At 43.8% G+C, this 26,328-nt stretch overlaps 1 protein-coding gene across 1 annotated transcript in view; it reads left to right on the top strand.

The window, feature by feature from the left end:
• DMRT1 (doublesex and mab-3 related transcription factor 1) overlaps window positions 1–26,328 on the top strand; it is a 792,987-nt gene that overhangs the window by 593,835 nt on the left and 172,824 nt on the right. Inside the window, exon 4 of the mRNA XM_086961223.1 lies at window positions 1,507–1,666. Within this exon, the coding sequence (XP_086817349.1) occupies window positions 1,507–1,666 (160 nt within the window). The remainder of the gene's footprint in view (window positions 1–1,506; window positions 1,667–26,328) is intronic.

Raw genomic sequence — 26,328 nt, 5'->3', positions numbered from 1 at the left:
GGTATTCACCTTTCATTAACTGTATAGTGGGAGAATTTTGGAAAGTGAACTTTCTGTTAATCTTTGTTTTGTGAAAGGAAAGACTGTAGGATGTCATTTTTTCCAACAGGCAGCAAAATGTAAATACCTATAAATGAACTGTGCTAATGTTTCCAAATGGTGTTTCTTTGTAGTTCTTAAATGTGATGGAAGCAAAGATTTTAATAAGATCAAACAAGTCAAGAGGCACTATGCTTTGGGGTGCACAAATGACAAATATTCGCAGAAAGCTGGTTCCCAAATATTATTTGTTCACTATTTACAGCCAGATTCATCAAGCGAAATGCACTCGCAAAAGGGCCAGATTCTGAGAATCTGGCCCTTTGCGAGTGCAATTTTTGCATTTGGGATTCATCATCCCAAATGCAAAAATCGCTAATACAGAATTCGCAAATTTGCGAGGATTAGCATTTAAGGAATCTCATCAGAGATTCCTTAAATGCTATTCATGAAACATTTAAAAATTGCGAATTCGCAATTTAGGAGCGCTATTTACCACGAAGTCAAACCTCGTGGTAAATAGCGAAAATTTAGAAAAATGCATTTAAATGCATTTTTCTAAGTTGCATGTTACACACACACACACATGTCCTTTGGACATGTGTGTGCGAAACACCAATGTAGATTACATTTCAGGGGTGCTACAGGGTGTCCTTTGGACACCCCTGGCACACTTGAAATCGCATCCTTATTTGCGATTAGCAAATTGCTAATCGCAAATAAGGAATAACTCCCCATTCATTCCTATGGGCAGGCCCATAGGAATGAATGGGGAGTTATTCCTTATTTGCGATTAGCAATTTGCTAATCGCAAATAAGGAATGTGTAGGAATCGCAATTTATTTAGCGATTCCTACATGAATCCCGATTTGCAAGTCCTTAATAGTGATTCCTTAATAATCGCTATTAAGGACTCGCAAATCGGGACTTTGATGAATCTAGCTGATAGTTTTATCCGTAAAATGCAGCTGTACCAATTAAGCGGCCATTTCAATGGAGAATATCCGGTCTGTTAATGACAGTGCTGTAGCACATCATGCTTTAATAATATATTTCCGACAGTGTACGCCAAAGTGCACTACCAGCTAAATACTGCATCCTTATCACTTTGTTGCTGAATAGGTGTGGCTCATTTTCTAGACTTGTTCATTGTGTAACGCTTGGATTTTTACAATCCCTATGAGTTCAGTGATGTAACTCTAATAACAGCACCCCCATTCTGAAAATTGTTCCTGCACTACTGAGCATAGCGTAACCACAATGACTATTTCCTAATGTATTAAATTATAATGTTACTCTACTACACATATTTTGGTTACCTGCAATTCGATTGATGGAATATTTTGCACAATTTGTTTGTATCATATATTTAATAACTGTTTGTTATAATTCTATCAAAGAGGCAGAAGAATACATGCCCGAGGCCTAGTGTCTTCCATTTTAAGTTTGCTCTCCTTTCCTTACCAGATGAAGTCCCCAGAAGGTCGCTTGTCCAGCCATGTCAGTTCCCAGTACAGGATGCACTCCTATTACCCTGCGGCAGCCTCGTACCTCAGCCAGGGCGCGTGTGTATCTCAGGTGCATGCCTCTGACGAGAGCCCCTCCTACACTGAATCCAAAGCACACGGTAAGTACTCTGCTGTCCTCGATCACTACTAACCAGAAATTGCCAACATATTGGTTGCTGCTTGGCATTTCTTTGAAAACTATTTTTGTTTTATGCCAGCTCTCAGAATTACAAACCTTTCTTTTCCCTTTGTTAGACTAACTTAACTATAAGTCGTGCAGGTTGTAATTTTAGTGCCAGAGCAATAATGACATGATATGGACTTTTCCCTTGATCAGTGGGCTTCTGCTGATGATACATTTGTCATATAGAGTACAAATCCTTAATTTTTTACGCGGGTATGGGAACTGGTTGAAGGGATGACAGTACTTTCAGGCATTACCAGGAACCAGTTGTGTCAGTTGGAGCTTTTTAGCTCTGTGTCTTGAATCTGCCTTAGTATTAGATTCAAATCTGAGTTGCAAGTACCACCCTTTATTACTTAGGCCTCAAAGTCATGAAGGATACAAGTCCAGGCCTTACTAAGGGAGGTGGTGTATGCTAAGATCTCAGAACTCATCAGAGACAATAATACCAATCAATAGCTCTGCAGCTCCTGCCAGTATTTTTACTTTGAAAAGAAAATAACACTTTATTCTGCACCCTGCTAAGTACTAAGCATGCAATACAAAATAACAGGTAGAATGGCAGACCTATTGGCTTTGGAAAGGGGTTTTTGTATCATTAATAAACCACGACTGTAGGCTTTGGCAGCAAGCTTCCACGGTCGATAAAACGCTGCGTGTAAACTGTGACAAAAGGTTTTCATTCTTAATAAGCCACTGCCTATTGGCCTAGCTACAGGTTTTCATGATAAACCACCCTCTGCCTACAGACTTCAACAGATGTCTTTCCCCAGAGATAGGCTTCTGCCTATTGGCTTTATCAAAGGCTTCTTCACAATCAGTAACTCACGGCTTATACAACAGGGCTCATGTGGTACACCAGGCGAGTAAAGAGTTTGTAGTTTCCTTCCTGGCATACTCCTTACAAGCATGCACACAAAGGCTCCCTTGAAGCAGAGCTTTACATTCAAATATCTGTACAACCACTGGATGTTTTGGGTGCAGGTTGTGGGGTTTGAACGTTTAGCAACTCACTCACGACTCCACTGAACACTCCCAGACCCTGAAGGATATCCGAGGTCCGTTTGCTGGCAATCATAGGCACAGACTGACGTTTTCAGGCAAATCAGCTCAGCACAGTTCCTTGTAGAGCTGAACTCTCTGCCCACCTCGCAGTTTTTACAGATGATTCCCTGGTTTTCTGGCCAGCCTTCTCAGACAGCAGGCCACTGGCCTGTGAGTCCCTCCTCTGGGCAGCTTTTCCTCCTGCAGGGATAGACTCCTATCATTCCCTTCAATCTAAGTCGGCTTCCTCCTTTAAAGCAGAGTCACCCTGACCTTCTACCAAGTCCCATGCACAGTTCTCTAGCTGATGCAGTCCAGTAATCCCCCAAATCCAGCATACAGTTCCTCCACATTGGGCCTCTTTTCAAGTGCTGTCCCCGACCTGGCAGAAGTGCAGAGTCGGCTCTCAAGGACCCCAGTCCTGAAACTCAGAATTCTTAACTTCAGCACTGCGGTATCCAGCTTGTACACTGGCCAGAGACATATCTCTGGAACAGTGAGTTAGTGTTCCTGTCCTATTTTAATCCTTGACAGATAGATACAGATCTGAATTCCAGAGGCTTGTCTTCCTAATCGTGCCTGTGACACCCCGAGATACAGGACATTGCAGTAATCCAGCCTCGACATGATTAAAGACAGGATCACTGTATTTCTGGATGCTTCTGGCATAAAGACAATATATATATTTTAAGGTCATTAAGATCCCAACGCATTGCCCTGCGAGACTCGTAATTTGATTGTCAAAAGATAATTCCGAGTGAAACCAGATTCCTAGGTTTTTCACTTTTGGCTTAGGTGTAGGCAACTTGCCTAGATAGTCAGGCCACCAGGCCGTAGACCAAATTGTAGACTGTTTTCCAAGGATGAGAACCTTGGTTTTCCCTGCGTTAATCTTCAAACAGCTCAGGCTCTTCCTTTCAGCCACCTCTAATAAGCAGGACTGGAGCATTAGTAGCATCTTGAGACAGTGTGATTATCAGCTTGAAATCAATCGAGAAAAGTGTCCCTCCTCTCTGATTATAATCATTTGTGCCCACCACTTCCAGTTCCTTTCAACCCAGGAAGAGAACTGTAGTCACTCTCAAGTGGGGGTGCCCTTTGTGTGCTTCACCTGACCTTAGAACTACGCTTCGGGTCTTAAGACCATGTTTTTGAGACAAAAATTTGGAAGAAAAATTTGGAAGAAATATACTGCAACTTTCCAAGCATTTTAGCACAGTGCTGGGTTCCATAGAGATGCAGGATCATTTGCGTCCCATCAATGGTGATTCTGATATCAGAGAATGATGTATTTGTCTGATATTAGGTTACTAGTGTGAATCTGTAGTCTAAAGTTCGATTCCTGAAGTGATAACACAGTTCCTGAGAGGTGAAGTCACACGGGCACATTGCTCCAGGAGCTCAAAATCAATAGTGACATCACCCCAGTGACATGATATCATACTTTGACTTCACCCAGGCACCTGCCATTATTGTGTCCCTAGCCTACCAATCCGATTTCAAAATATGATATCACTCAAAGAATTTGTCATTAGGCTGTGAGATTACTCCAGGAACTTGATATCATACTGCACCATCACTACAAGAACTGTTTGGGAAGCTGTAAAATCATTTCAGGGCCTAACATCAGAATACATTTCTGCTGGAGCCTGAAGTCTGTTCCCCGAGGAGCCAAAGCCCTATGAAGCTTAAGCCATGGGCTATGGAAGAGCAAGTGCCCATAATTACATCATGCCTACGCTTTCCTGTGTTAAGTGTTTATTTGTTTACTTTGGGTATTTTCCAATATTTCCCAAAATTCTCATATTCAAGGGTTATCTGTGTTTATATATTTTGAAGTCACAAAAAGTTGGAGAAACCTTGGGGCATATTACCAAGCAATAGCGATAATTATCGCTATTGCTTTGTTAGAGACAAAAATGTATCGCCGACCTGCGGCGATTTTTATCGCAGATAAACCTTGGTATTACCAAGGTTTATCGCAAATGCGATAAAAATCGTCCGCAATGCATGAATATCGCTGAAAAGTCAGCGATATTCATGCATTACCGAGCTAATGCTCTTAGCCATGTTATCCACCTTCCATTGGATAACATGGCTAAGAACTGCTCAGGGCAGGTGTTAGCTTTTGGAGATATTTGCGCTTAGCGCGAATATCTCCAAAAGTTGGTAATAGGAGATAGCGATGTTAGCGACTGTTTCCAGTCGCTAACATCTTGGCACGCCCACTTTGCATGTCATTAGTGATAAACATCACTGACATGAAAAGCGGGGCCCAAGATGGTCGCTATCTCCTACTAGCTGTCGCTAACTGGTGTTAGCGACAGCTAGGTAATAGGGAGATAATTTTATCTCCGCTTTCTTGGCTTTTAAAGCCAAAAAAGCGGAGATAAACCCCCTTGATAATATGCCCCCTTGTTTTTTCCAGTTTTTGTAGTACTTGCGTGTTTGGCACACCAATAAGTCATAATATGGAAAACTTTATTTGAAAAATAGGTCAAGAACCTGCAGCGAGCACCATAAAGATGCTTCATTGAAATGAAATCGTGTTCTAGACGGATATTGCAACACAACCTCTCTTGCCATTTTTTCATACATTGTTGCATAAAATATCTGTAACTTATCCTGTACAGTTCTTTGACTACTAACTGGCAAAGACTTCAGCAGTCAACATGTTGCAAGACCAACGTCATTGAAAGCGTCCCCCAGCTTTTTATCAAGTTTTACTTCAAGGTCAATCATATGTTAGATCATGCTTTTCTGAGTCTAACTTTTGAATGTGAACTATGCGACTGCAGTCATATTCTCTTGTAGAAAGTAAAGGATTCAATATACTTTTTTAACCTCACTCTGAATGTATGTTCCAAGGGCTCTGCACTTATAGCCTTTTGTATCAGCACTCAGAAGAAAATCTGTGAGCAGTCCCCTCATGGAGAGGGTCGCACTCACTGCCCCAAGCACAGAAAACACCTTCTGAACGATGCAATTGGAATCACTTTCTCTTTTATGCTTTAGAAGTTGCGAACTGATAAATATTTCCTTTTGAGCTAAGATGCACTCTAAATAGGGTGCCTAATGTACAACTAAGGAAACAAAAAAGTGAATGGGGGACATTTGGAATTCATCTCAACGGCTGGTAATTACTCCAGACACCAACCAACCCAGTCATTATTTTTGTTTGCCCACCATGCCACCTCAGACAGGAGAGAGCCACATGCAAAGCAGCCTTGGTCCTGCACCATTGGAACCGTCCAGGGCAAACTGCCAGGCCAGGCCCTTCTAACCGTGTATTCAAGCATACTCGGACTGGTTTCAGCCTTTTAAGGCCTCATCGGTAGAGTGCAACTTGAGTCCTGTGGCAGTTCAGGATGATCTGTTCCCTTGGAGAAGAGGATCAGTGCTGATTTGCATGGGACTGGCCTCTGTCTGAAGTGGAACTGTGGGTGAGGAAGGATGGGCTGGAATGCTACCCAGAGTGATTGTCAGTGGTTTAGATGATGTGCAAACATACCTCTCATCACCTTCGGTGTGTTTGATAATGTACAACAAAGTCAGCTGGCTTTTAAAACATTTCTAGTAAATAGCATGAGTCTCTGACTGGGAAGGCCTTGCACTCGACTTCTTGGTGATGGGTCTTCACGTAATTTGTCTTGTGATGAGCAGATGGTAAGGAACTGGTGGAGGACGGTGATAATCTTCACCAGCTCCTTCCCCACTAACTAGAGTGACCATTAACCTGCATGCAGTCAAACTATAGTGGTAAAAACAGGCAAGGGGGATAGGGAGTAAAGCGAAGCACTGTAGCTCACTGATGTGTAGCACCCAATTAATTCTACCATCATGCCCTTCGGGAATAGTAATTGGGGAAAATAGACGGCAGCACTTTTAAATTAAAGAAAAAGTCACTTTTGAATAACTCAGCAAGCATAAACTAAATCTCAACATACTTTATAAACTATTCAGTTGGACTGTTAGCAAGGTAAGTGTGGTGCACCTAGAATACCCTCAGGAAGGACGGTGCTGAAGAGTGGAGAGGTTGTTACTTTGGAGACCACCAGAAGAAGGTAGAGAGATTGCAAGAGGGGTACAAGTAACGTTTGAGAACAAAGAGAGGTACATGCAAAAATTTTAACTCTGTGCTGAAGGAGGTGGAGCGCAGGGAGAAAATATAAAAAGTGAGGGAGCAGAGAAACGGTGGATGAACTGTCGACTACAAAGTCCTGCTAAGTGCAATGTTGCTAGGTGCGCGGGGTCTCCATGGTCCTCCTAAATGAACACATCTTGCCAAATAATCTGGAAACTCTTCCCTTTCACACCAAAACACCCTTTATGCGCCAGTGCCCTAGCTTCTACGAACACAAGGTGGTATTGAGTAGCTGGCTTCAGCGACCACCTAGTCTGCTTCTCACTTCACTTCTAGGTAACTTGAATAGCTTACTTACAATTTAGCTAGCAGAATCGCTGAAGACGCATACAACATGACTCCAGTTCTTAACAATCTTATCAAGCTTGATTTGGTGCAATACTGTAATTAAAAAATTAATGAAGGTTTCTAAAACATCCAGATCAGCAATGGTAGTACAGCAGACTCGTCTATTTGCTGTTCGCAAAATATGATAAGTTATTTCAGTGCTGGATCCATGTACAACTCTGAGGTTTCATCCACAGTGATAAAAATCTTTTCACCATGTTCAATGCCAGTCTGGAACACTTCAAGGTAGTTTGTATTAATATAGCTGCTAGATTGAAAAGTTGATACAGACATTTGTCTTTGTGATAGTAATCATATAAGGGCAAGACCCCAATTGGATCTTGCCTATGACGTCATATAGTCTAATCGAAATACAAGATGGCCGACAAATATCAACAAATCATTTTAAATCTTCTGATTTGCATCAAATTTGGCACAAAAGTTCATGTGCACATGTCAGTGCATGTCATGTTCATGCCCATGTTGGATCTAGAGTGTTACGTCATAAAGATAAAACCGAAATGGCCGCCAATAAGTACGACAGGAATACGTAACACTGCAGCTAAAATAAATTTATAATTTGCATTATTTGTATTCTTACAACACATACTATGAACAAACATGTGGATAGTGTTTCCATTGTAATTAAACCTTACAAGACTGTATTAAACTCTGATAACCTTTCTATAATATGAAACAATGATGTTTCGAGTTTGTATACTGTCTTAGTCCTGATAACAGTTTCACTGCAAAAGCAAAGGTCGGTGCACTGAAGGCTCACCTTTGAGCATTTGTATTGATTTTGGCATGACTTTTTGCACCCACAAAAAATTATTTCTTTGTAGGCCTCAGATGCTTCCAGAATGGTTGTCCAGTGTGCTACCATTACTCCATCAATCTGCTTTCAGCCCCAATATCTTAAATTTGGCAATTCTTGCATGAGCACTTAAGTCTGACCCCAAACATGGCCTCCTTGGTACACAGATTGTTTTACATGTTGAAGAAGAGATTCTTGTGTAGATCGGTGTTAGAAATGGGATTCCTGGTTGGCTGAGGTATGCACCCAGGCCAGGCAGGAACCACCACTCTAGTCAGGGTAAGCTAGGTACACACTAGAAGATAACCTGTGCTCACCCTTTTTAAGCTAAGCACAGTGTAGTCAGGCTTATCTAAAGAGTCAATGTATAAACTATTTGTGCAACACACACACACAGTAACACAATAAATATTCCACAAAAGGTCTCCACACATGTTTAGACAAATGTAAAATATTTATCTGAGCAAAATAATACCAAAACAACAAACATCCAATCAGTTGAAGTCGAGATATGAATTTTTTAAACTAAAATGCAAAATCAGTGCTTAGAAGTCACTAACTTTTAAAAATGTACTTGAGGTCACAAGGGACCAGTGCAAATCCAAAGTTCAGGCCGATCGCGATGAAGGGCATGTTAGCTACAGGACCCACGCAGGGCACACTAGGAAAGTACCTTAGAGGAAGCAAAACATCAACGCTGGGGGCATGATGCATGGATCTTCACCATGCAGTTGGGTCGCTGTGTCATCGTTGAGCTTGGCTGAGGGGAAGGCAATGAGTCGTTGTAGAGCTGCGCAGAGCATCATTGTCGGCACTCGCAGGTTGCAGAACCGCTGTCGTCTAACAGCCTCTGTGTCAAATAGCAATGCTTCTGTTTCAATCGGCGCAAAGGTGACGATGCGTTGGTTTTGCAGCTAGACAGCTGCAGAACCCATTTCTGAGGCCCAAAACTTGGAGAGGGCACCTCAGGCAAGAGAAGGATTCACAGAAGGCAGAGTCCAGCAGCACCAGCAGAATTTCAGTACGTTGTTTGTGTCCCTGAGACTTCAGAAAACCGGAGTCAAGTTTGCAAGTCCTTGATGATTACTTAGAGAGAAGGCAGATTCCAGCTCTCCTTCAACAGAGTCAGGGAGAAACAGGCAGCGGGGCAACAAGCATAAAAGCAGTCCTTCCAGAAAAGCAGTCCAGTTGAGTCCTTTATGCAGGACATCAGTCCTTCTGACAGAGGTTCAGTTCAAGATCCAGAAGTGTCTGATTGTAGGGGATCAGAGACCCAGTACTTATACCTAAAAGTGCCTTTGATGTAGGGGGTAAATTCAAAGCAGCTCTCTGAAGCGCACAAGAATCCCTTTCAACCCAGTTGTGTCTGCAAGGCTATTTGTGGGGTGTAGATCAGTTCTTTGAGTGTTAAAACACTACCCATTAAAGTGTAAGTGTCAGCCGCTCTCATTCCTCCTTGCCCAAGAAGACCCATCAAAATGCAGATAAGCCTCTCCTTCAGACGAGTTGGATGATGTTCAGTCTTTTAATTTCTCTTTAGTTTAGAGCCAACGAACAGAAGAAAACCAGCCAACACGTGTTTTGTCGCAATTGGAAAATAATTCCGCAACTTCCTCAGGGCTATATACAGAGGATGGTTGTCTTGGTCGTCCCTCAGCCGGTGATAATTCCAACCCGGCTGGGCTAAACACTCCAGTAGATTTGGCTGACTCTAGGGGTACCAAATGTGCAGTGAAAAAGAACATCCAGCACGTTCTGATAAAGTCCTGGATTGATGGAGAAAAGTTGTTTGTAACCTGTGTTAGGCATCGGTAATACTGTGTAGCGGGCGCCGTGAGGGAGAGACTGTTATGAAACGGATAATTCCCAAAACGTAGGAGATCTTCGGCTTGCAAGCCAGGATCCCTCATGGCCGATCACTGTGTTCTGGGTTGTGGTTACAGGGCTTATCCCCTCACCTGGTTGCACCATACTGATTTGTTTTTCATCCAGACACTTGCGTCAATTAGCAGAGCACCAAGAAATTTCCCTGATCACTAAAAAGCCTTCTTTAGAGTGTTCCATGTATTGAAGACAGGCTGACAAGCATATAGAGCAGTAAGTGCAGAGAAATGTTCACTTGGCATTCCAATGATATGAAACATGAAAAAGCTTCTCCTCTCTGAGCAGGAATTACAGCTGAAAAGTCTATTAAAGAATTCCCAACGCTGGCCTATGAGAGGGTTAGGCCTCACAGTAGTGAGAAGCAAAATGTCACTACCAGGACATTAAAACAATAAAAATACATGACTTACTACTTACATAGCACCCTGCCTTTAAGGTTATTTATGGCCTACCTTAAAGAGTGACGTATATGTAATAAAAGGGGAGTTTAAGGCTTGACAAGTAGTAGCACACACAGGCACTGCAATGGCAGGCCTGAGACAGTTTGTAAAGGTTACTTCTGTGGGTGGCACAATCAGTGCTGCAGGTCCACTAGTAGCATTTGACTTACAGACCCAGGGTATGTTATACTACTTTACATGGGACTTACTAGTAAAGCAAATATGCCAATCAGGTACACACCAATGTCACCATGTTTAGGGGAGTAGCACATGCACTTTAGCTCTGGTTAGTAGTGGTAAAGTGCACAGAGTCCTAAAGACAACAAATGATTCAGCAAAAAAAGGAAGTAGAAGGCAAAAAGTCTGGGGAAAGACCACCCTCTGGATGACAGGTCTAACAGTGGGATGTTTTCAATAGTGCTGTTGCCACTTGCAACCATGGATTGGAGAGCACTGTTTATTTCATACAATGGACAAGTGCAGTTATACATTAGTACAATTAATCTCTCGACATTTCAGAAGTAAACAGAATCAACATAACTTTGTCAATCTGACAGAAATTTAAATGCTGGAGTAGAAGAAGATAGCAAAAATAACAATTAATGGACATCCAGGTGTCGTAAGCTCCTTTTGTTCCCTTACCAATTGAAAGCTGACGTGGTGTCGCAACCGGTAACAGCATGGAAAAAGGGCAGAGATTCACATATATCAACGCCTAAGCTTGCTGTAATACTGTGAGCTTGTATACAGCAAAACTTTTTCCTGTACCAAATGATAACCGCAATTCTTGACATCCAATGTTTTTAAAATTAGCAATCGCAAGAATAACTTCATCGATATCTACTGTACGAATCGTTATTTTGGGATGACCTTCAGTTGCTGCATGAAAAGACTGAAGCATAACTTGTGTGTCTGCTTCCGCATGATTGCAAGGCGATATAATTTTGAAATTCATAATTGGTGTGGAACTTGCAATTTTATCCTGACTGGTGACAATTTCTTGTTTCCCTTCGATGTTAATAAGTTGCACATGCCTACCCAGTAAACCAAGCGACTCTGTTTTGTGTTCTTCTTGTCTAAGGAAACTATGTCAATCTTTGGGTACAGGAGTGCTAGGTTCAACTTGCTTGCGAAGAACCTCACCTCTTTTTTCTCAAACACTTTGCTTGATGCTTCCAGTAACATATATATTCCACACAAGATCCAATCATTTCACTTTCCTCGCTTGAGTTACTATGTAAGGGTATAAAAACTGTTGAAGCTTATCATTAAATGTTGGACTTGGAAGGTAGCATATTTACTATAGCTGCACCATCTAATATATTTACATCCACCTCTGGAGCAGAGTTATGTATGGTGGCACTTCCTGCTACGCAGTCCAATGGCTGTGACTTCTGTCCTTGTCTGAGTTTCTTATTCACAGATATAGATGGCGGAAAAGACTGATTCTCCTGCTTGAAAAATCCTTCCACATTACCATTTCTTGCCTGACAACCGATATATAATCTAGCAAACAGAGTGCAATTACTTTTTAACAAGGAATAGTTTGTCTTTGGACTCAGACGTGTTAAACAGGTTGAGTAATTGAAGTAGGTTCCTTGGTATTTATCTGTTATGGGCTCTGAACACCTTTGCAACACCTCATGAAAATGATATTGCGATCTACTTAGTTCATGTGCTGTTTTCACTGACATGATAACTGTATCAGGCATAACTTCGTTGTTGTCCAGATTGCATAGATCACAGCTCTCCTCCATAAACGGTTTACCAATTTCCTCAATTGGGTACAGTAGAGATTTGACATCTTTTGCAAAATATTTCTGTACACTAGGTATTTGTTCATGGTGGCAAATGTTGTTTTTCGGGTGGGGGCATACATGAATTTTTGTTCAAATTCATTTACAACTCTGGAATTCTCTGGCCCAGATATCATCCATCTTCTGAGAACTCCTGGATTTCTCATCAAGACTACAGCACCGCAATAGCATTTTCCAGCTCATGATGTTGCTCTAGAGCAATTGATGAGAATGTGCGGGTGCTTTTATTGACAACAAACTTTCTTTTACAAAACTCTGAGTGAATGTTTGGGTGGCGTTCTGCTTGTGTCCTCATGTCACGAATCCATAACAATTGTCCAAAATTGGAAGTGTGGGTGCTTGTTTGATTTCCCCTTAATCCAGTTATAAAAATGCCTTATTTCTTCATGGGGCTGTCTGGATGCAAGATAACTTTGATAAGCCTTCCTCTTAATAAGTACAGTGCAGGAACAGCAATTTGATGCGCATGACGTGTACGGGTTAACTGGGAAACCTTCAATATATCATCAGCTTTTCCTATTGTGGTGATGTTCACACTAACATACTTGTCCATCCCCTATTCGAAAGGCAGTCTCTATGTACTTTTAAGAAAGTAATTTTGATATTAAGTCCCCCCCTCATCACAACATATTTGTCTTCACCATATAGATGTGGTACATCCCATTGAATTTGTGGTTGGCCCATTAAAATAATAGGTGTTTGTCATGGATTGAGATAATGAACAGACTCTTTAATGACTTTCATGCAATGCAAGACAATGGATTTAGAATGAGCACTTTCTGTAAACAGCAGCAACCATGCAGTAGTTAACAGTGGTCTATTGATAGGTGGTAGCAATGATGTATGATATGCCCAAGATGTGCTTTCGTCAAAGGAAATATTTCCACTCTCAGCATTGCAGATCACTCGTTCATGCCATTTTTATACATACGTGTTAGCAGTCAGAAACTACAAAGATGATGGACCCTTTCTAGACTAAGCACCTGACTATCTTTCCCCCATGAAATATTTTAACCCTTAAGTTCAAACAAGGGGACTGTGTGCACACTGAGTGGTACCCATCATCACTGTGCCTTTTTCCTAGGGAATTTTTTAGAATTCAAACAACAGCAAAGGTGCACCACAGAAATTGTAACAGTTGTAATAATAATGATCAATCTTGAAGATGTTGGAGTTCTTCTTCAAATCCTTTATTTTCAAAACATTTAGTCAAACATAAACAGCCGACGCGTTTCGTCCCAAACTGGGACTTCTTCAGGGCTTTAAGTTAGTCGGACGTCGCGTGCCTGGGAGAAGAAATAGAAGCGTGGTCCCGGGATCACCTTGCCAGCTACAATATATCCTATTATTTAGGTTCTTCCCGACGCTATTATTATATCTGAGTTAGATGTGTAAATGATGTTGGACTGGAGGTCCTGTGAGTCCTATGGAGGAGGGTGTGGGCACTGTATCCCAGCAGGCCGTTATAGTCAAAAGCGGCCGGCGCCCATCCACAGCCCTCGTCCTGACCAACACCCGCAGCGGCGTCGGGAAGAACCTAAATAATAGGATATATTGTAGCTGGCAAGGTGATCCCGGGACCACGCTTCTATTTCTTCTCCCAGGCACGCGACGTCCGACTAACTTAAAGCCCTGAAGAAGTCCCAGTTTGGGACGAAACGCGTCGGCTGTTTATGTTTGACTAAATGTTTTGAAAATAAAGGATTTGAAGAAGAACTCCAACATCTTCAAGATTGATCATTATTATTACAACTGTTACAATTTCTGTGGTGCACCTTTGCTGTTGTTTGAATACGTGTTAGCAGTATCAATTAGATCACTTAGGCGATCAACTACTACAGATAATAATGGAAGATGATAATCTGTATTGTTGATTGAAGCTGGTTTGATATTTGTATACAGTACTGGAAGATTTTAAATCTGGTTTGACTTTGCCATATTAGTATTGATGAAAGCAATCTATATGGACAGAGGAGTTTCTTAGTTGCTGTTATGACTAGGACAACGCCTGTTCTTGTATTCTTTACACAGCTAACCATCAGTAATTTGAAAATAGACAATGCTATATGGATAGGGACTGTTTCACAGGAATACTGATCGCTTACGTCAGATCCATCAAGTAACATTTTAATAAGGGCAAGAAGCAATTGCAGAACTCCTGGGTTTCTACAATCATATCTAGACGTTCCATTGAATTTTCCAGATTTCTGCATCATTCCCTTCTAACAATGTTTGCTGCATTAGCAGTACTTATGGGGGCAAAATCTGACTTGTCACAGCCAAATACTTGTGTTTCCTATATCATCTTCGACAGCTAACAGGACATCTCTTCCTTCATTGTATGCCTTCAAACCTCTTGTATTTTTGAGAATTTTCCTTTAGTTTTGTTGAGTTAACTTACCTGCAGTGGAATCAAGCTGCTTTACTCTGCTTGTGTAAAGGTTTACTAAATCACAGAGTTTGAAAATAGTTTTGCCATCTCCCACTCACAAATCTTTCAGATAAGATATAATCTCGGCTAGAGCTATTCTTTATACTTGAAGTCTCACTAGGTGATTTGTTTTTTTTCTTTCATACAGTGCGTGCTCTGTTATAGAGCCCAACTAAAGATTTATAATGGTATTCAGCATCTTGTACTTTCATATCACCCTTAGCCAATTTTTCAATAACTGCTGTATATTGTACTAACTCTGCACACTGACGAACATTAGCATCTACATCATCTGTTTTCGCTTTCTGCATTACAGATGTATCTGATTTATTGCAAAAGAAGCATGCTTGGGGGGCGTGGCCTAGAGATCCAGCATGGTGGACGCGAGTTAGGCGAGCTCTGCTCAGCCCAGTGACAAAATCATACATTTATTCTGTTTCGCCGGTCGAATTCCACACCAAAACTCCCTATAGTGGTCGAGACCTGAACGGCGGTACTCGGAGCCGGAGAAGAGTGAGAACTAAGGAGTTTGCGGCAGCAGTCAGGAGGTGCAACAGAGAGGCCTTGTGGGCGAACCCGCGGCGGAGTCATCCGAGCGGCCGCGAGGGCAGACGCAAGTGTCTGTGCTGATTCGCCCAGAGGCCGGTGAGGTCTGGCGGTGAACGCACCTAATCCCTGGTGGCTGGCTGGCTGGCTGTGACAGTGGCAGCTGTGTGGAGGGCAGCTCCACGTTGGAAACCCGGTGAGTGGTCCTCTTCTCTCCCCCCCCCCCCCTCCCTTCCTCCTGCCTCCATTATATGTACTCGGCGGCCAGGTAAGGCCGCGAGGTGGGGGGCATCTATTTGGCAGGCTGCCCGAGCATCGGACTCCTTCACGGGCCCAGTAGGGGCCCGTGCGGCGCGCTGTGGGGCTGTGGCTGAGACCTCATTAAAGATCGGAGGGCCGGCGCACGAGGCATCGCCTCCTGGGCAGCGGCCGATTGGAGTTTACTGGACTTGTGTGGGTCCACAGCAATTGGGCCGCGCGGGCCCTTTGCAATTGCTCTAGGGGCAGAAAGGCAGCGACGCCATGGAAGGGAAGTACACCATGGCCTACCCCCCTTTATAAATTGCCCCGGTCAGTAACCGAGTGCGCGCAATACAGGTGAGAAGGCAGCGCTGATTGTGGGACTTGAGTGGAGGTTCGATTTGGGGGTAGTACGGAACTCTGTGTAGCGTCGAGAGGCCCTGATCTGCCATCAGCAGTGCGTTGGTGGATGTCAGCCAGTGGAGCAGTGATTGGGGGCTGCCCCGAGACATCTAGACAATTTCAAGGCGTCCTTCGCTGTGAAGAGCTGGGCCAGAACATTGCATTGACGGTCGAGTCTGGTGTGGGTGTCGGTGGGCTTTCCTGCTTGTCTGGAGGTGGCACCTAAAGGGACAGTGGGACACCCATTAGTGGAGGGGGGACACGACTGTCCGCAGAAGCGGCCAGGCTAGCGCCCGGTGCGGTTTGTGGGCGGGAGGTTTCTACCTGGGTCTTGTATGTTCAGAGGTCTGAAGCTGCAACAGACATAATCACTTGAGCTTGTGAGAAGTGGAAATTGGCGGGAGGTGTGCTGAGTCCCCGGGTTTTGTGCTAGAAGCCTGGCTGGGTGGCAGCTAAACCACCACTTTAGAAGACAGGCATCCGAACGCCACTATGACGAAGGACAAACCAGTGGGAGGATCCCCAAGCAGAGCACTCTAGACCGCTTTACTGGACCGAGGGGCTCTACTGCAGACCAGGGATGGGCACAAAGGGGCATCCCAGACAATGCCGCGCTCATGGCAGCAATCACACAGTCCGAGTTGCATTGGAAACAAAGATTGGAGAGGTGGACTCTGACATCACGCTCCTGCGGCAAGATCTTCGAAATGTGATAGAAGGCATTACTGAGGCTGAAACCAGACTCTCCGAAGTGGAGGATTCAGTTGTCACACTGCAGAAACAGGTCGCATCGCTGGAGTCGATCACCAGAGGTCCGGCCTCGTGGGTGGAGGAGGCGGAGGGCAGGGCTAGAAGAAACAATCTCCGCTTTGTGGGTTGCCCAGAAGGATGTGAAGGGGGGCCATGGAACAGTTCCTCACTCAGTGGCTGGTGAGCTGGCTCCCCTCAGAGTCGTTGTCCGGTTGTTTCGTTATCGAAAGAGTGCACAGGCCCCTTATGCAGAAACCGCCCCTTGTGCCAGACCAAGACCTGTCATTGCTAAGATCCTGAATTACCATGACAGAGATGTGATCTTAAAACAGGCTAGACTCAAGGAACCTCTTGTGTCCTCATATTTCCAGACTGTACCAACTAACTCAGCAGAAACGACAATCATTTATGGCAGCTAAGGCCCGCCTCTGTGAGCTGAAACTTCCCTACGCATTGTTGTATCCAGCCCGGCTGCGGGTGGTATATCAGTCCTGTATTCTCTTCTTCGAATCGCCGGAGAATGTCTTCAACTGGATGGATGAAACTGCGAAGCTTCGGTGTCACACGCCGCCCAGGTGATTCGTCGTCCAGTTAGGTCGTCCGCAAGCCACCCAAACCTAAGATCAACGGCTCCAGGAGGTTGAGATGCTGCTCCAAATCCTGCAATGATCCTAGTACATCTACATCTGTGCTTTGGCAGGGATCTTCGGCATCATAGCAGTGCCATGATGTTCTTGGATGGGGGAGTGTTGCTGCCTTATGCCCAGACCGACGAAACGTGAGCAGGGGCTGGTACCTCTGTTCAAATTACAACAAAGGGAACGTCTGTTGACTATGGGCAGGGTATTGGGGATCTATTGGGGGGAGAGGGCGGTGGGCACTCATTGAGGTCCGCAAGCCACCTCCGCCGCGACAGATACTTCAGCTGTTATGAGGTATGGGGGGATATTGGGGAGTCTTTGTTTTATGTTTGCACTGCGTTTTTGTCACACATGGTTCTTATTTGTACACTGGCTTAAGGCTGTTCCAAACTTTGAGGTTCAGAGACCCTTAGATGGTGAGTCTTATGGATAGGTCGGGACTCCACTCGGGAGATCTCCTAATAGTGAGTTTGAATGTCAGAGGAGCTCTGAATGAGGTCAAGAGAGGGGCCATACTCCAACAGGCTAAACGGCACAGAGCAGACGTTCTGATACTTCAGGAGATGCACTTAATGGGTACTAAAGAACTGTGTCTCCTCTGCTATGGTTATGGCCAAGTGTTTCATTCTGGCTTCACCAGGGGGTCACGCGGAGAATCGATTTTGTTGCATTGTAGAGTCCTGTACAAGCATGTTGAGACATGGACGGATCCACAGGGGAGATAAGTTTCCATTGAAGGCACCATATATGAGGAGCAAGTGGTTTTGGGTTGTGTGTATGTTCCCCCGCCTTTACAATGGGCTTTGGTTGTTCGTCTCATGACTCTGTGGGCGGACAAGTCGAAGGAGTTGGCAATAATAGGGGGAGATTGGAACGATGTAATGGACCTGGCGTTGGACAGATGGAGATCAGGGGGACGCCCCACCGTTCAACACAGTACTAAACTGAGTTCCTTATTGAAGGGACTGGGATGGGCAGATGTTTGGCGGCAGTTGCATGGAATAAAACTCTGCTACACCTATTTCTTGACTTCTCATGACTCATACTCCCGTCTTGACTATTTTTTTGTGCCCTTAAGAGCCATCGGGAGGGTGAGGGCTGCGGAGATGCTCCCATAGGACTTATCCAACCATTCTCCAGTGGTTCTGACGGTGCAGTTGGGTCCTGAGAAATTGCCCTTTCGTTGGCGTCTCTCCTCATGGCATCTCTAGGACGAGAAATATCTGGAGCCCATGGGGCAGGCAATTGAACAGTATCTAGATACGAATGTTGGGACGGTGGCCGAGGCCGCAATGTTGTGGGAGGCCATGAAACCAACTCTGTAGGGGGTGGACATTTCCTTCTGTGTGGCAGCACGTCACACCCGGCGGGAGGCTCTGCTGCGTTTGGGGGCCCACCTAATAGAACTAGAGCAGAGTAGTAGAGGAGAGGGAGGGAATTTGGTGCGCCGACAGCTAGCGCTGGCGCAACAAACCTATGCCGATACCCTAATGGAAGCGGCTCGCGGCCCGTAGCAGAATTTACCAATGGGGCAACAAGTCCAGTAAATTGCTGCCTAGGCTATGCCAAGGGACCTTGCATCCCCATGTTCTCCCAAGAATACCAGGTCCTGATGGACGGGTCCTGAGTGACCCCTCCCTCAGAGCAAGAGTTTTGCACATTTCTTTGCAGAGCTTTATACCCCTAGGGAATGCCTGCCAGAAGATGCGATCCATCGCTTTCCAGAGGACCTATCACCCACACCCTTTCTGATGGGGCACGAGCAGACCTGGAACTTTTTTTACTGAGGAGGAGATATGCACTGCTGTTGGGGACTTGAATTCGGGTAAGACGCCGGGTCCCAATGGGTTCCCCTGCAAAATCTTTAGGAAATACTTTTCCCATATGGGGGCGCACTATCACCAAGTCATTGCAGAAGCGAGAGACCGGGGAAGTCTGCCGCGAGATTGGAGGCATGCGGAGGTGGTGTATTCAATAAACCAGGTCGGCCTCCGGACCAACACGCCTCATATCAGCCCATTTCACTTTTAAATGTTGAGGCCAAAATTCTGGCTAAACTATTGGCCAATCGCCTCCTATCCCATATAACTACGTTTTATCATGCATTTCAGGCGGGCTTTATGCCTCAGCGGTAGGCCTGAGCGGTACATTCCGTTCCGTTCGCAGAATTTGGGTAATTTTGCGTACCGCAGAGAACGCAAAACTGCCCAAAATGCTGCGTTTCGCGACTTTGCGAACTTTTTTGCTTGTTCGCGTTCTCAGATGCGTGTTCGTGAGATATTTCCCCCCGAGCACGCTAACCTGGATTATTGCGAACAGTAAAAAAGCCTTGCAAACAAGCAATTTCACGTGTTTACGGAATTTCTGCGTATTCGCTGAGATTTTTCTACCCTTTCGATCTGTATCCTCTATATTTTCCGTAGGCAGAGGCACTCAACAGGGATGTCCTCTGTTGCCATATTTGTTTGCACTAGCGATGGAGCCATTGGCGGCGTGGGTACGGATTGATGCGCAGGTGGTGGGATTTGAGTGGGATCATGGGCTCTCGGACCGCGTACATAGCCTTAGATGCGGATGATGTCCTTTTTTTTCTTAACAGGCATAAATAGGACGGGGCCATGGCTCCTCCGCATCATGCACATTTTTGGCGTATCATCGAGACTGTAGAGGAACCCGAGTAAATCCATGCTGTGGGTGCTGGGGGGAACAGAAGACTTGGGGTCCTGGGCTGCGGCAGTACGGGCGTCGACAGAGGGCGTGAAATATCTGGGAGTTTTCCTCTCAACTCTGCCGAGAGTAGCGTAGCACAAAAATATTGTTCCAATCTGGATGTGGAAAAGGGAGGAATTAAAAACTTAGTCACACATGCCCCTCTCTATATATGGCAGATCGGCTATTTTTAAAATGGTGTCATTGCCCCGCCTGCTCTATAAATTACAGAATCATCCATATCCGGTGCCCCCTTCGTGTATTCGCCAGGTAAATGCAGCGCTGGGACATTTCTTGTGGGAAGGGGGCCCTTCCAAGGTGCCGCTGCGAACTTGCTTTCAGTCAACATATTGAAGGGAGTTGGCCACATCAGATATTCAGTCGTACTACATGGCTTTGCATCTCTTGGTGCTAAATGAATGGTGGTATGGAATCCGAGAAGATCCTTCCTATGCAGTGAAGCGGAGGTGTATTGGGGCGTCCACCTTGCATAACATTCTTTACTCTGTGTTGATACGTAATTCCCTACCGTCGGCCACTCTGGTGATGTTTTGTTTGTGAAACCGGCTGACTAGGGAGACCTGCTGTGGCATAATGGTCGTCTACCACAGCTGGCTGCGCTAGATGGATTTCAAGAATGGGACACTATAGGAATTTCCACATTAGGGGATGTAATGAGAGGCTCGGTGCTCAAATCTTTTCAAGATCATCAGCAAGAGTACCATATGCTAAGGACTCAGTTCTATAAATACCACTAATTTCGCCATGCTATTTATCCGTTTATCTCTGGGATGGAGACTCTCCCTGAATTCAGTCCGATTGAGGCCAAGATTTTCATGGGGGACCTGCAAGATCATAAGATATCAAAGATTTATCAATCCTTGGTGATCCAATATAGGACTGCATATATAGTATAGGAATGGATTCACTGGGATGGGTGATGCAGTGACGATTTAAACTATAATGATGATAATGTATACACTTACTGTCAAAGACATTGACCCGCAATGCTTGATGTGGCAGATGTTTCCTGGGTTAAGGAGCACTGCACTGATTTTTTGACACAATAAATTTTGTTTTCAAAAAACCAAAAAGAAGCATGCTTTTCTTCCGGGAATTTTATTTAGAGACGGAATTGCTGAACATGTTTTAACTGTGCTACCATATAGAGCTGCATCACTATGTTTATCTTTCTGAGCCTGTTTCAGCTTTAGATTGTCGCACTTGTTAAAACACAATTTATGCTGCGCTGCATTGTTAGTTCTTAATGTGTGCTCAATACCAGAACCATCTTTAAGCCATGCTAGTTCGATATTCATAGGTACGCACTCCAATTCATTATATTTCCTCAGGTTCTTGTCTAAAACACTTTATCCAGACCTATAATGTTTGCGTGTAGCATTTGCTGTCCTAATAACATCTTTCTGAAGTACTTTTCTGACAAAGAACACAGATGGACCAATTTGTTGCAGCAACATCTTCGTGCTGAACAGGTTGACCAGTGGATGTGGGTGTTGCAATAAGGTATCGTTTTGACATGCTACTCATTTTTAGGCACTACAGAAGATGTGTTGAAGCTAGAAAATAAGAAAGATGATGTCAATAAGTATGAATATTTACACTGAATTCATAACAGATTTGAATTTTAAAGTTTTCTACATGATTTTGTCAGCCATTTGGTTTTATATTTATAACATCACCCTTTAGATCCAATGCGGACATGCACTGCCACGTACACATTAACTTTTGTGCCAAATTTGACGCAATTCGGAAGATTGAAAGTGATTTTTTTATATTTGTCCGCCATCGTGGATTCCAGTTAGGCTATATAACAGCATAGGCAAGATACAGCTGGGTCTTGCTCTTATATGTTTATTATTACAAAGATGAATGTCTGTACCAACTTGGAGCCTGTTACTGTGCATCCTCAAATCTAGGAGACTCTTTAATCTTTAAGTGGGTCTTGAATGAAGATGTTTTGAAATATGACTTGCTGTCTTTCCAGTTACTATGGAGAGGGTCTCTCTGGAAAACTTGCAAATTAGCAATTTTCCCCTTCCACTTTCTCCACTGCAAAATCTTTATGTTCTCATGAAGAATCCTCTGCACTCTTGGCTCTGTGTTGCATTGTGTCCCCAGATGTCGTACCATTTGGCTAGAGTCCCCTTCACAAACTCTGCTGCAATGTCTCCAACTGATTCAATCATTATTACATGTGCACCCCAGTCAGACCTCCCGTTCATTATTCTCTACTAGACCTCAACTCTGTTTCTCTTCTCGGACTCTTTCTAGATTCAAGTCCTGATGATGATGATGTATCTTTAAAGGGATCGAAATGTGTTAACCTTTTGTTATTGGTCTTAATTGAATGACGTTGTGATATACGGCTGTACGTATGTGAAACAATTATGATACACATCCACATTGCTTTATGACCCCATGTGTATTTCGTTTGCTTGAGCCCCAAGCCTGTTTTTTTTATCTCGCTGGCACTACAATTTATTTCTCCTTGATTGGTGGTTACATTTGGCATACTTTTATTACTCCATTGCTCCATAAAACGTTATTGATACCCCAGGTCCATAATGATAGTGATCCCAAGGTTCCTCCCCTTGTGTTTTAAACTTCTTCTTCAGCTCTGGCATCTATCACTGAAGGCTCTTGGTCCTGTGCTGAAACAAGCTTTGTCCATGCTGCAAGTGGAAAAGAAGGAGTAAGTGCACAGCAACCAAATGCAGTGCTGGCAAATGCAGGCCTACCTTTACTTCTATCGAAGAAATATTTATTAGCTAGCTACATATGTGTTAGACCTGGCATCCTTGGCGTGGTCTCCCCAGGCTTTTTGCCTCTACCTCCTGTATTTTTGATGCTGTGCTGGATTTTGTTTTGGCTGGCTTAGATGCTTTGGGCCATTGCTGATCAGTGTCAAAGTGCAAGTGGCCCCTGTGTAAATTGTGATTATGATTGGGTCTCCCTGATTGGCATATTTGATATTCTTGAACTCAGAATGTTAAGATGCATAGTTTAGTGAGGGTGATTTTTACATTCTCTGTTTGAAAGTACCACTTTTAGAAAGTAGGTATTTTCTTGCTTAGCCATCCAGCGTGCCTTCGCTAGGATGTGTATTGTCTGGCTTTAGGGTGACAGGGGCTAAGCAGGTGCAGTGGCTCCAGAGAGTCTGGATGAGTCAGGGCTGGGCTGAATAGACCTGGGCTGCATGTAGAGTAGGGGGAGGAGATTTCCTTTCAACTGAATGGGCCTGGTCTGCCTTCCATAATGCTGTCTACACTCCCTGCCAAGAAGATGCACCAGAGAGGACAGAACTGGTTTTGACTGAGTACAGTCTTCTCTGCTACCAGAGAGCACAGGATTGTGTAGTATAATTATTGGGGCCCAGACCCCAGAACTTTAGATCTTACCAGGAATTCAATAGGACCCTTTGCCTAGGGGAAAAGCTGGAGAGACTAAGGAGAAGTACTGCCCCTTTGCTGTGTGCTATGTGGGGTTGGCCTGCAGTTTCTGTTTCTGCCAAGGAAAGGAGAAGGACTTTGCTGTGTGATGTGTCCCCTGCTTGAAGGAGATCTCCATGGGCCTGTGTGTGCTGTCCTCCTGTTCTGAAGTCATCCCCAGCTCCCCTGAACTCTGCTGCTGTGAGTTCTGACGTTCCAGGAGGTGCCTGTGCCTGTGCCAGTTTGGGCCTCTGGAGGGTGTTGTTGTTGCTGTTTGGGCACTGGAAGAAAGAAGAAACTTGAAGAACTACAAAAATGGAAGCATTGCTCTTCTTGCAGCTGTTTTTCCCATGCATCTCCACAGCGTGAGAAGAATTGCCATGCATTGTCGTGCCGCTGTGAAAACCGACGCAGCACCTGTCCCCGCTGCAAAAAGCGGCGCATCAAGGAATCGCGGCTGAAGAAAACCGATGCAGCTCCGCTCGCCCCGCCGCATCGATTACGACGCATCACAGATTGCCACGCATTGCACCTGTGCAGGAAATTTTCCCACTGCATCACCCGCGGAACGGAACCATCACGAAGAATCGACGCATCACTTCCCCCTACAGACCGGATTTGACGCACCACTTCTCCTGCGTGCGGCAGAACTGATGCATTGCCTCCTTACGGTCTCAGGAACTGACACATCTCTTTGTTTTCTACGCTTCTTCACTCTGCGGCTGTTAGGCCTTGTGACTTTTGACACAACTACAGGTACTTTGTGTAAAAGTCACGCATCCATAGTTTTCTACGGTACAAGTTCTTGAAACCTTTTTGAAAATTATATTTTTAACTGTGTATGCTGGATTTTTGTCGTTTTGGTCTTGTTAAGTTTAGATAAAGATATTTTATTTTTCTCAAACTGGTGTGGCGTCCATTTGTGGTGTTTTCACTGTGTTACTGTGGGTGTTGGTACAAATACTTTACACATTGCCTTTGGGATAAGCCTGTCTGCCCGTGCCAAGCTACCAAGAGGGTAAGCAGGGGTTATCTAAAGTGTGTATCCCCCTTACGCTGACTAGAGCAAGGGTCCCTACTTGGACAAAGGTACCTACATCTGCCAACTAGAGACGCCCATTTCTAATAATATGAAAGTATAAAAACAATGAAATATTTGGAGTGGTTTGGACATGCGGGTTACTATGGATGTCCTCTACTACAGGTTAAATTCCTCAAATTTAGAAGCTTAACTCTAGCTTAATACCAAATTTGCTTTTCTAGGAGGATGGCCAAGTTTAAAGCATTACTAGGATAGGCACAAAGGTGCACTTTGTATTTTAATAATTTTGCATTTTGTTAGTTTGTTTTCTGCCGAGTGCAACATTGTATATTTCACGCAAACTATTTTGCTTTACAAATTAGATGAGATAATTTTAATAACATGGGGCCTAATTTAGAGTTTGGCGGACAGGTTATTCTGCCACAAATGTGACAGATATCCTGTCCGCCGTATTGCAAGTGAAATATATTCAGTGACGCTTGTAATATGGGAGACGGGATGTCCGTCATGTTTGTGATGGAGTAACCCATCTGCCGAACTCTAAATCATGCACTTGGTGTTCATTTGCTTCCATGCAAAAAAAAGGAAAAGCAAAATCGTTCTTTGTTGGGGAATACCATTTCCATAGGGTTTGGTGAATATGTATGTTCTTTCTTAAAAAAAGCTTTGCAGTTCGGATAGCAGTGGGATCCCCTTTGTTTGCACCTTAACCTTAAATAAGAAGTCACACTAGTTGCCCAGCACACACAAAACTGTAAACAGTATATCCAAATTACTGAGAATCTGGCATACATTTGTCAGTAGGTTTATACTGAGAGCTTATCAAACAACTGTAATGCATGACATTTAATCACTGCATCCAGCAACAATGTTTCAGTTCAAATATTCTTTATTCTTTTCTCTTCATCTTTAAAAAGAAACGTCATTGAATAAAGAATGTCGTAGCCAGAGCATTTCGTCCTTTCATGGACTTCTTCAGGGCGTAAAATGTTATATCAAGTATATTTGATTCTTAATTCTTTCAATCAGTGTAGATATGTTATTAAGTCGGATCCTTCTGTGTGATAACGGAGAATTGGGTCAGTGTGCCCAAACCGCTACAACCTCCCTCTTATCGTCGTGCAGCAGGCACAGAAGGAACCGAGAAAAGAATAAAGAAAATTTTAACTGAAACATTGTTGCTGGATGCTGGGTTTAAATGGCGTGCATTACTGTTGTTTGATACTGTTGTTTGATATGCGCTCATTATAAACCTATTGACGAATTTATGCATGATTCCCAGTAATTTGGATATACTGTTTACAGTTCTGTGTCCTGGGCCACTAGACGGATAAGTTATATTGAAAACTTGTTTTCAAATTGGAGTAGAGAAGGGTTGTACTCCAGGCTCATCCAACCTGGATGTTAGGTGCGGGAGTGCTTTACCTCGACCCTTCTGTTTTGTTTCCTTAAATAAGAAGCTTTGATTGGGCAGAACCATGTTTATTATTTCTGATACCATTATAATCCATGGGGTTACCCAGTTAAGTCACAGCACCTGGGTGTCGATCGGTACAGAAACACAGTGGTCCTAGACTCTTTCTGACTTGAAAACTGATTAAGGAAATGTACCGTACTTGATTGTGTATACAGGAGTAGACCTGTATTTCTAAATGGAGACCATTCAATTTATGCTGGATCCCTTAAGCAATAATTTGTTTGAATTATCTTCTTGATGTAACCCATTTTTTCTTTTCTTTTCTATTCTTCACATGAGCACTAACTTTCACACACTCCCTTCTTGATATTAACTGTGTGGACTTAACAAATTGTATATCATGCCTTTGAATTTCTGATGTAAATTGATTTTGTAAAAAACCCATCATGACTGAATAAATTGATCAAGATCAGTCATTTGGTAGTGGCCTTTAACTT

This window comes from Lissotriton vulgaris, chromosome 3_1, assembly GCF_964263255.1.
Source record: "Lissotriton vulgaris chromosome 3_1, aLisVul1.2, whole genome shotgun sequence".
Lineage (NCBI taxonomy): Eukaryota > Metazoa > Chordata > Amphibia > Caudata > Salamandridae > Lissotriton > Lissotriton vulgaris.
Note: the sequence above shows the minus strand (reverse complement) of the source record. Positions and strands in the feature narration are given on the sequence as shown.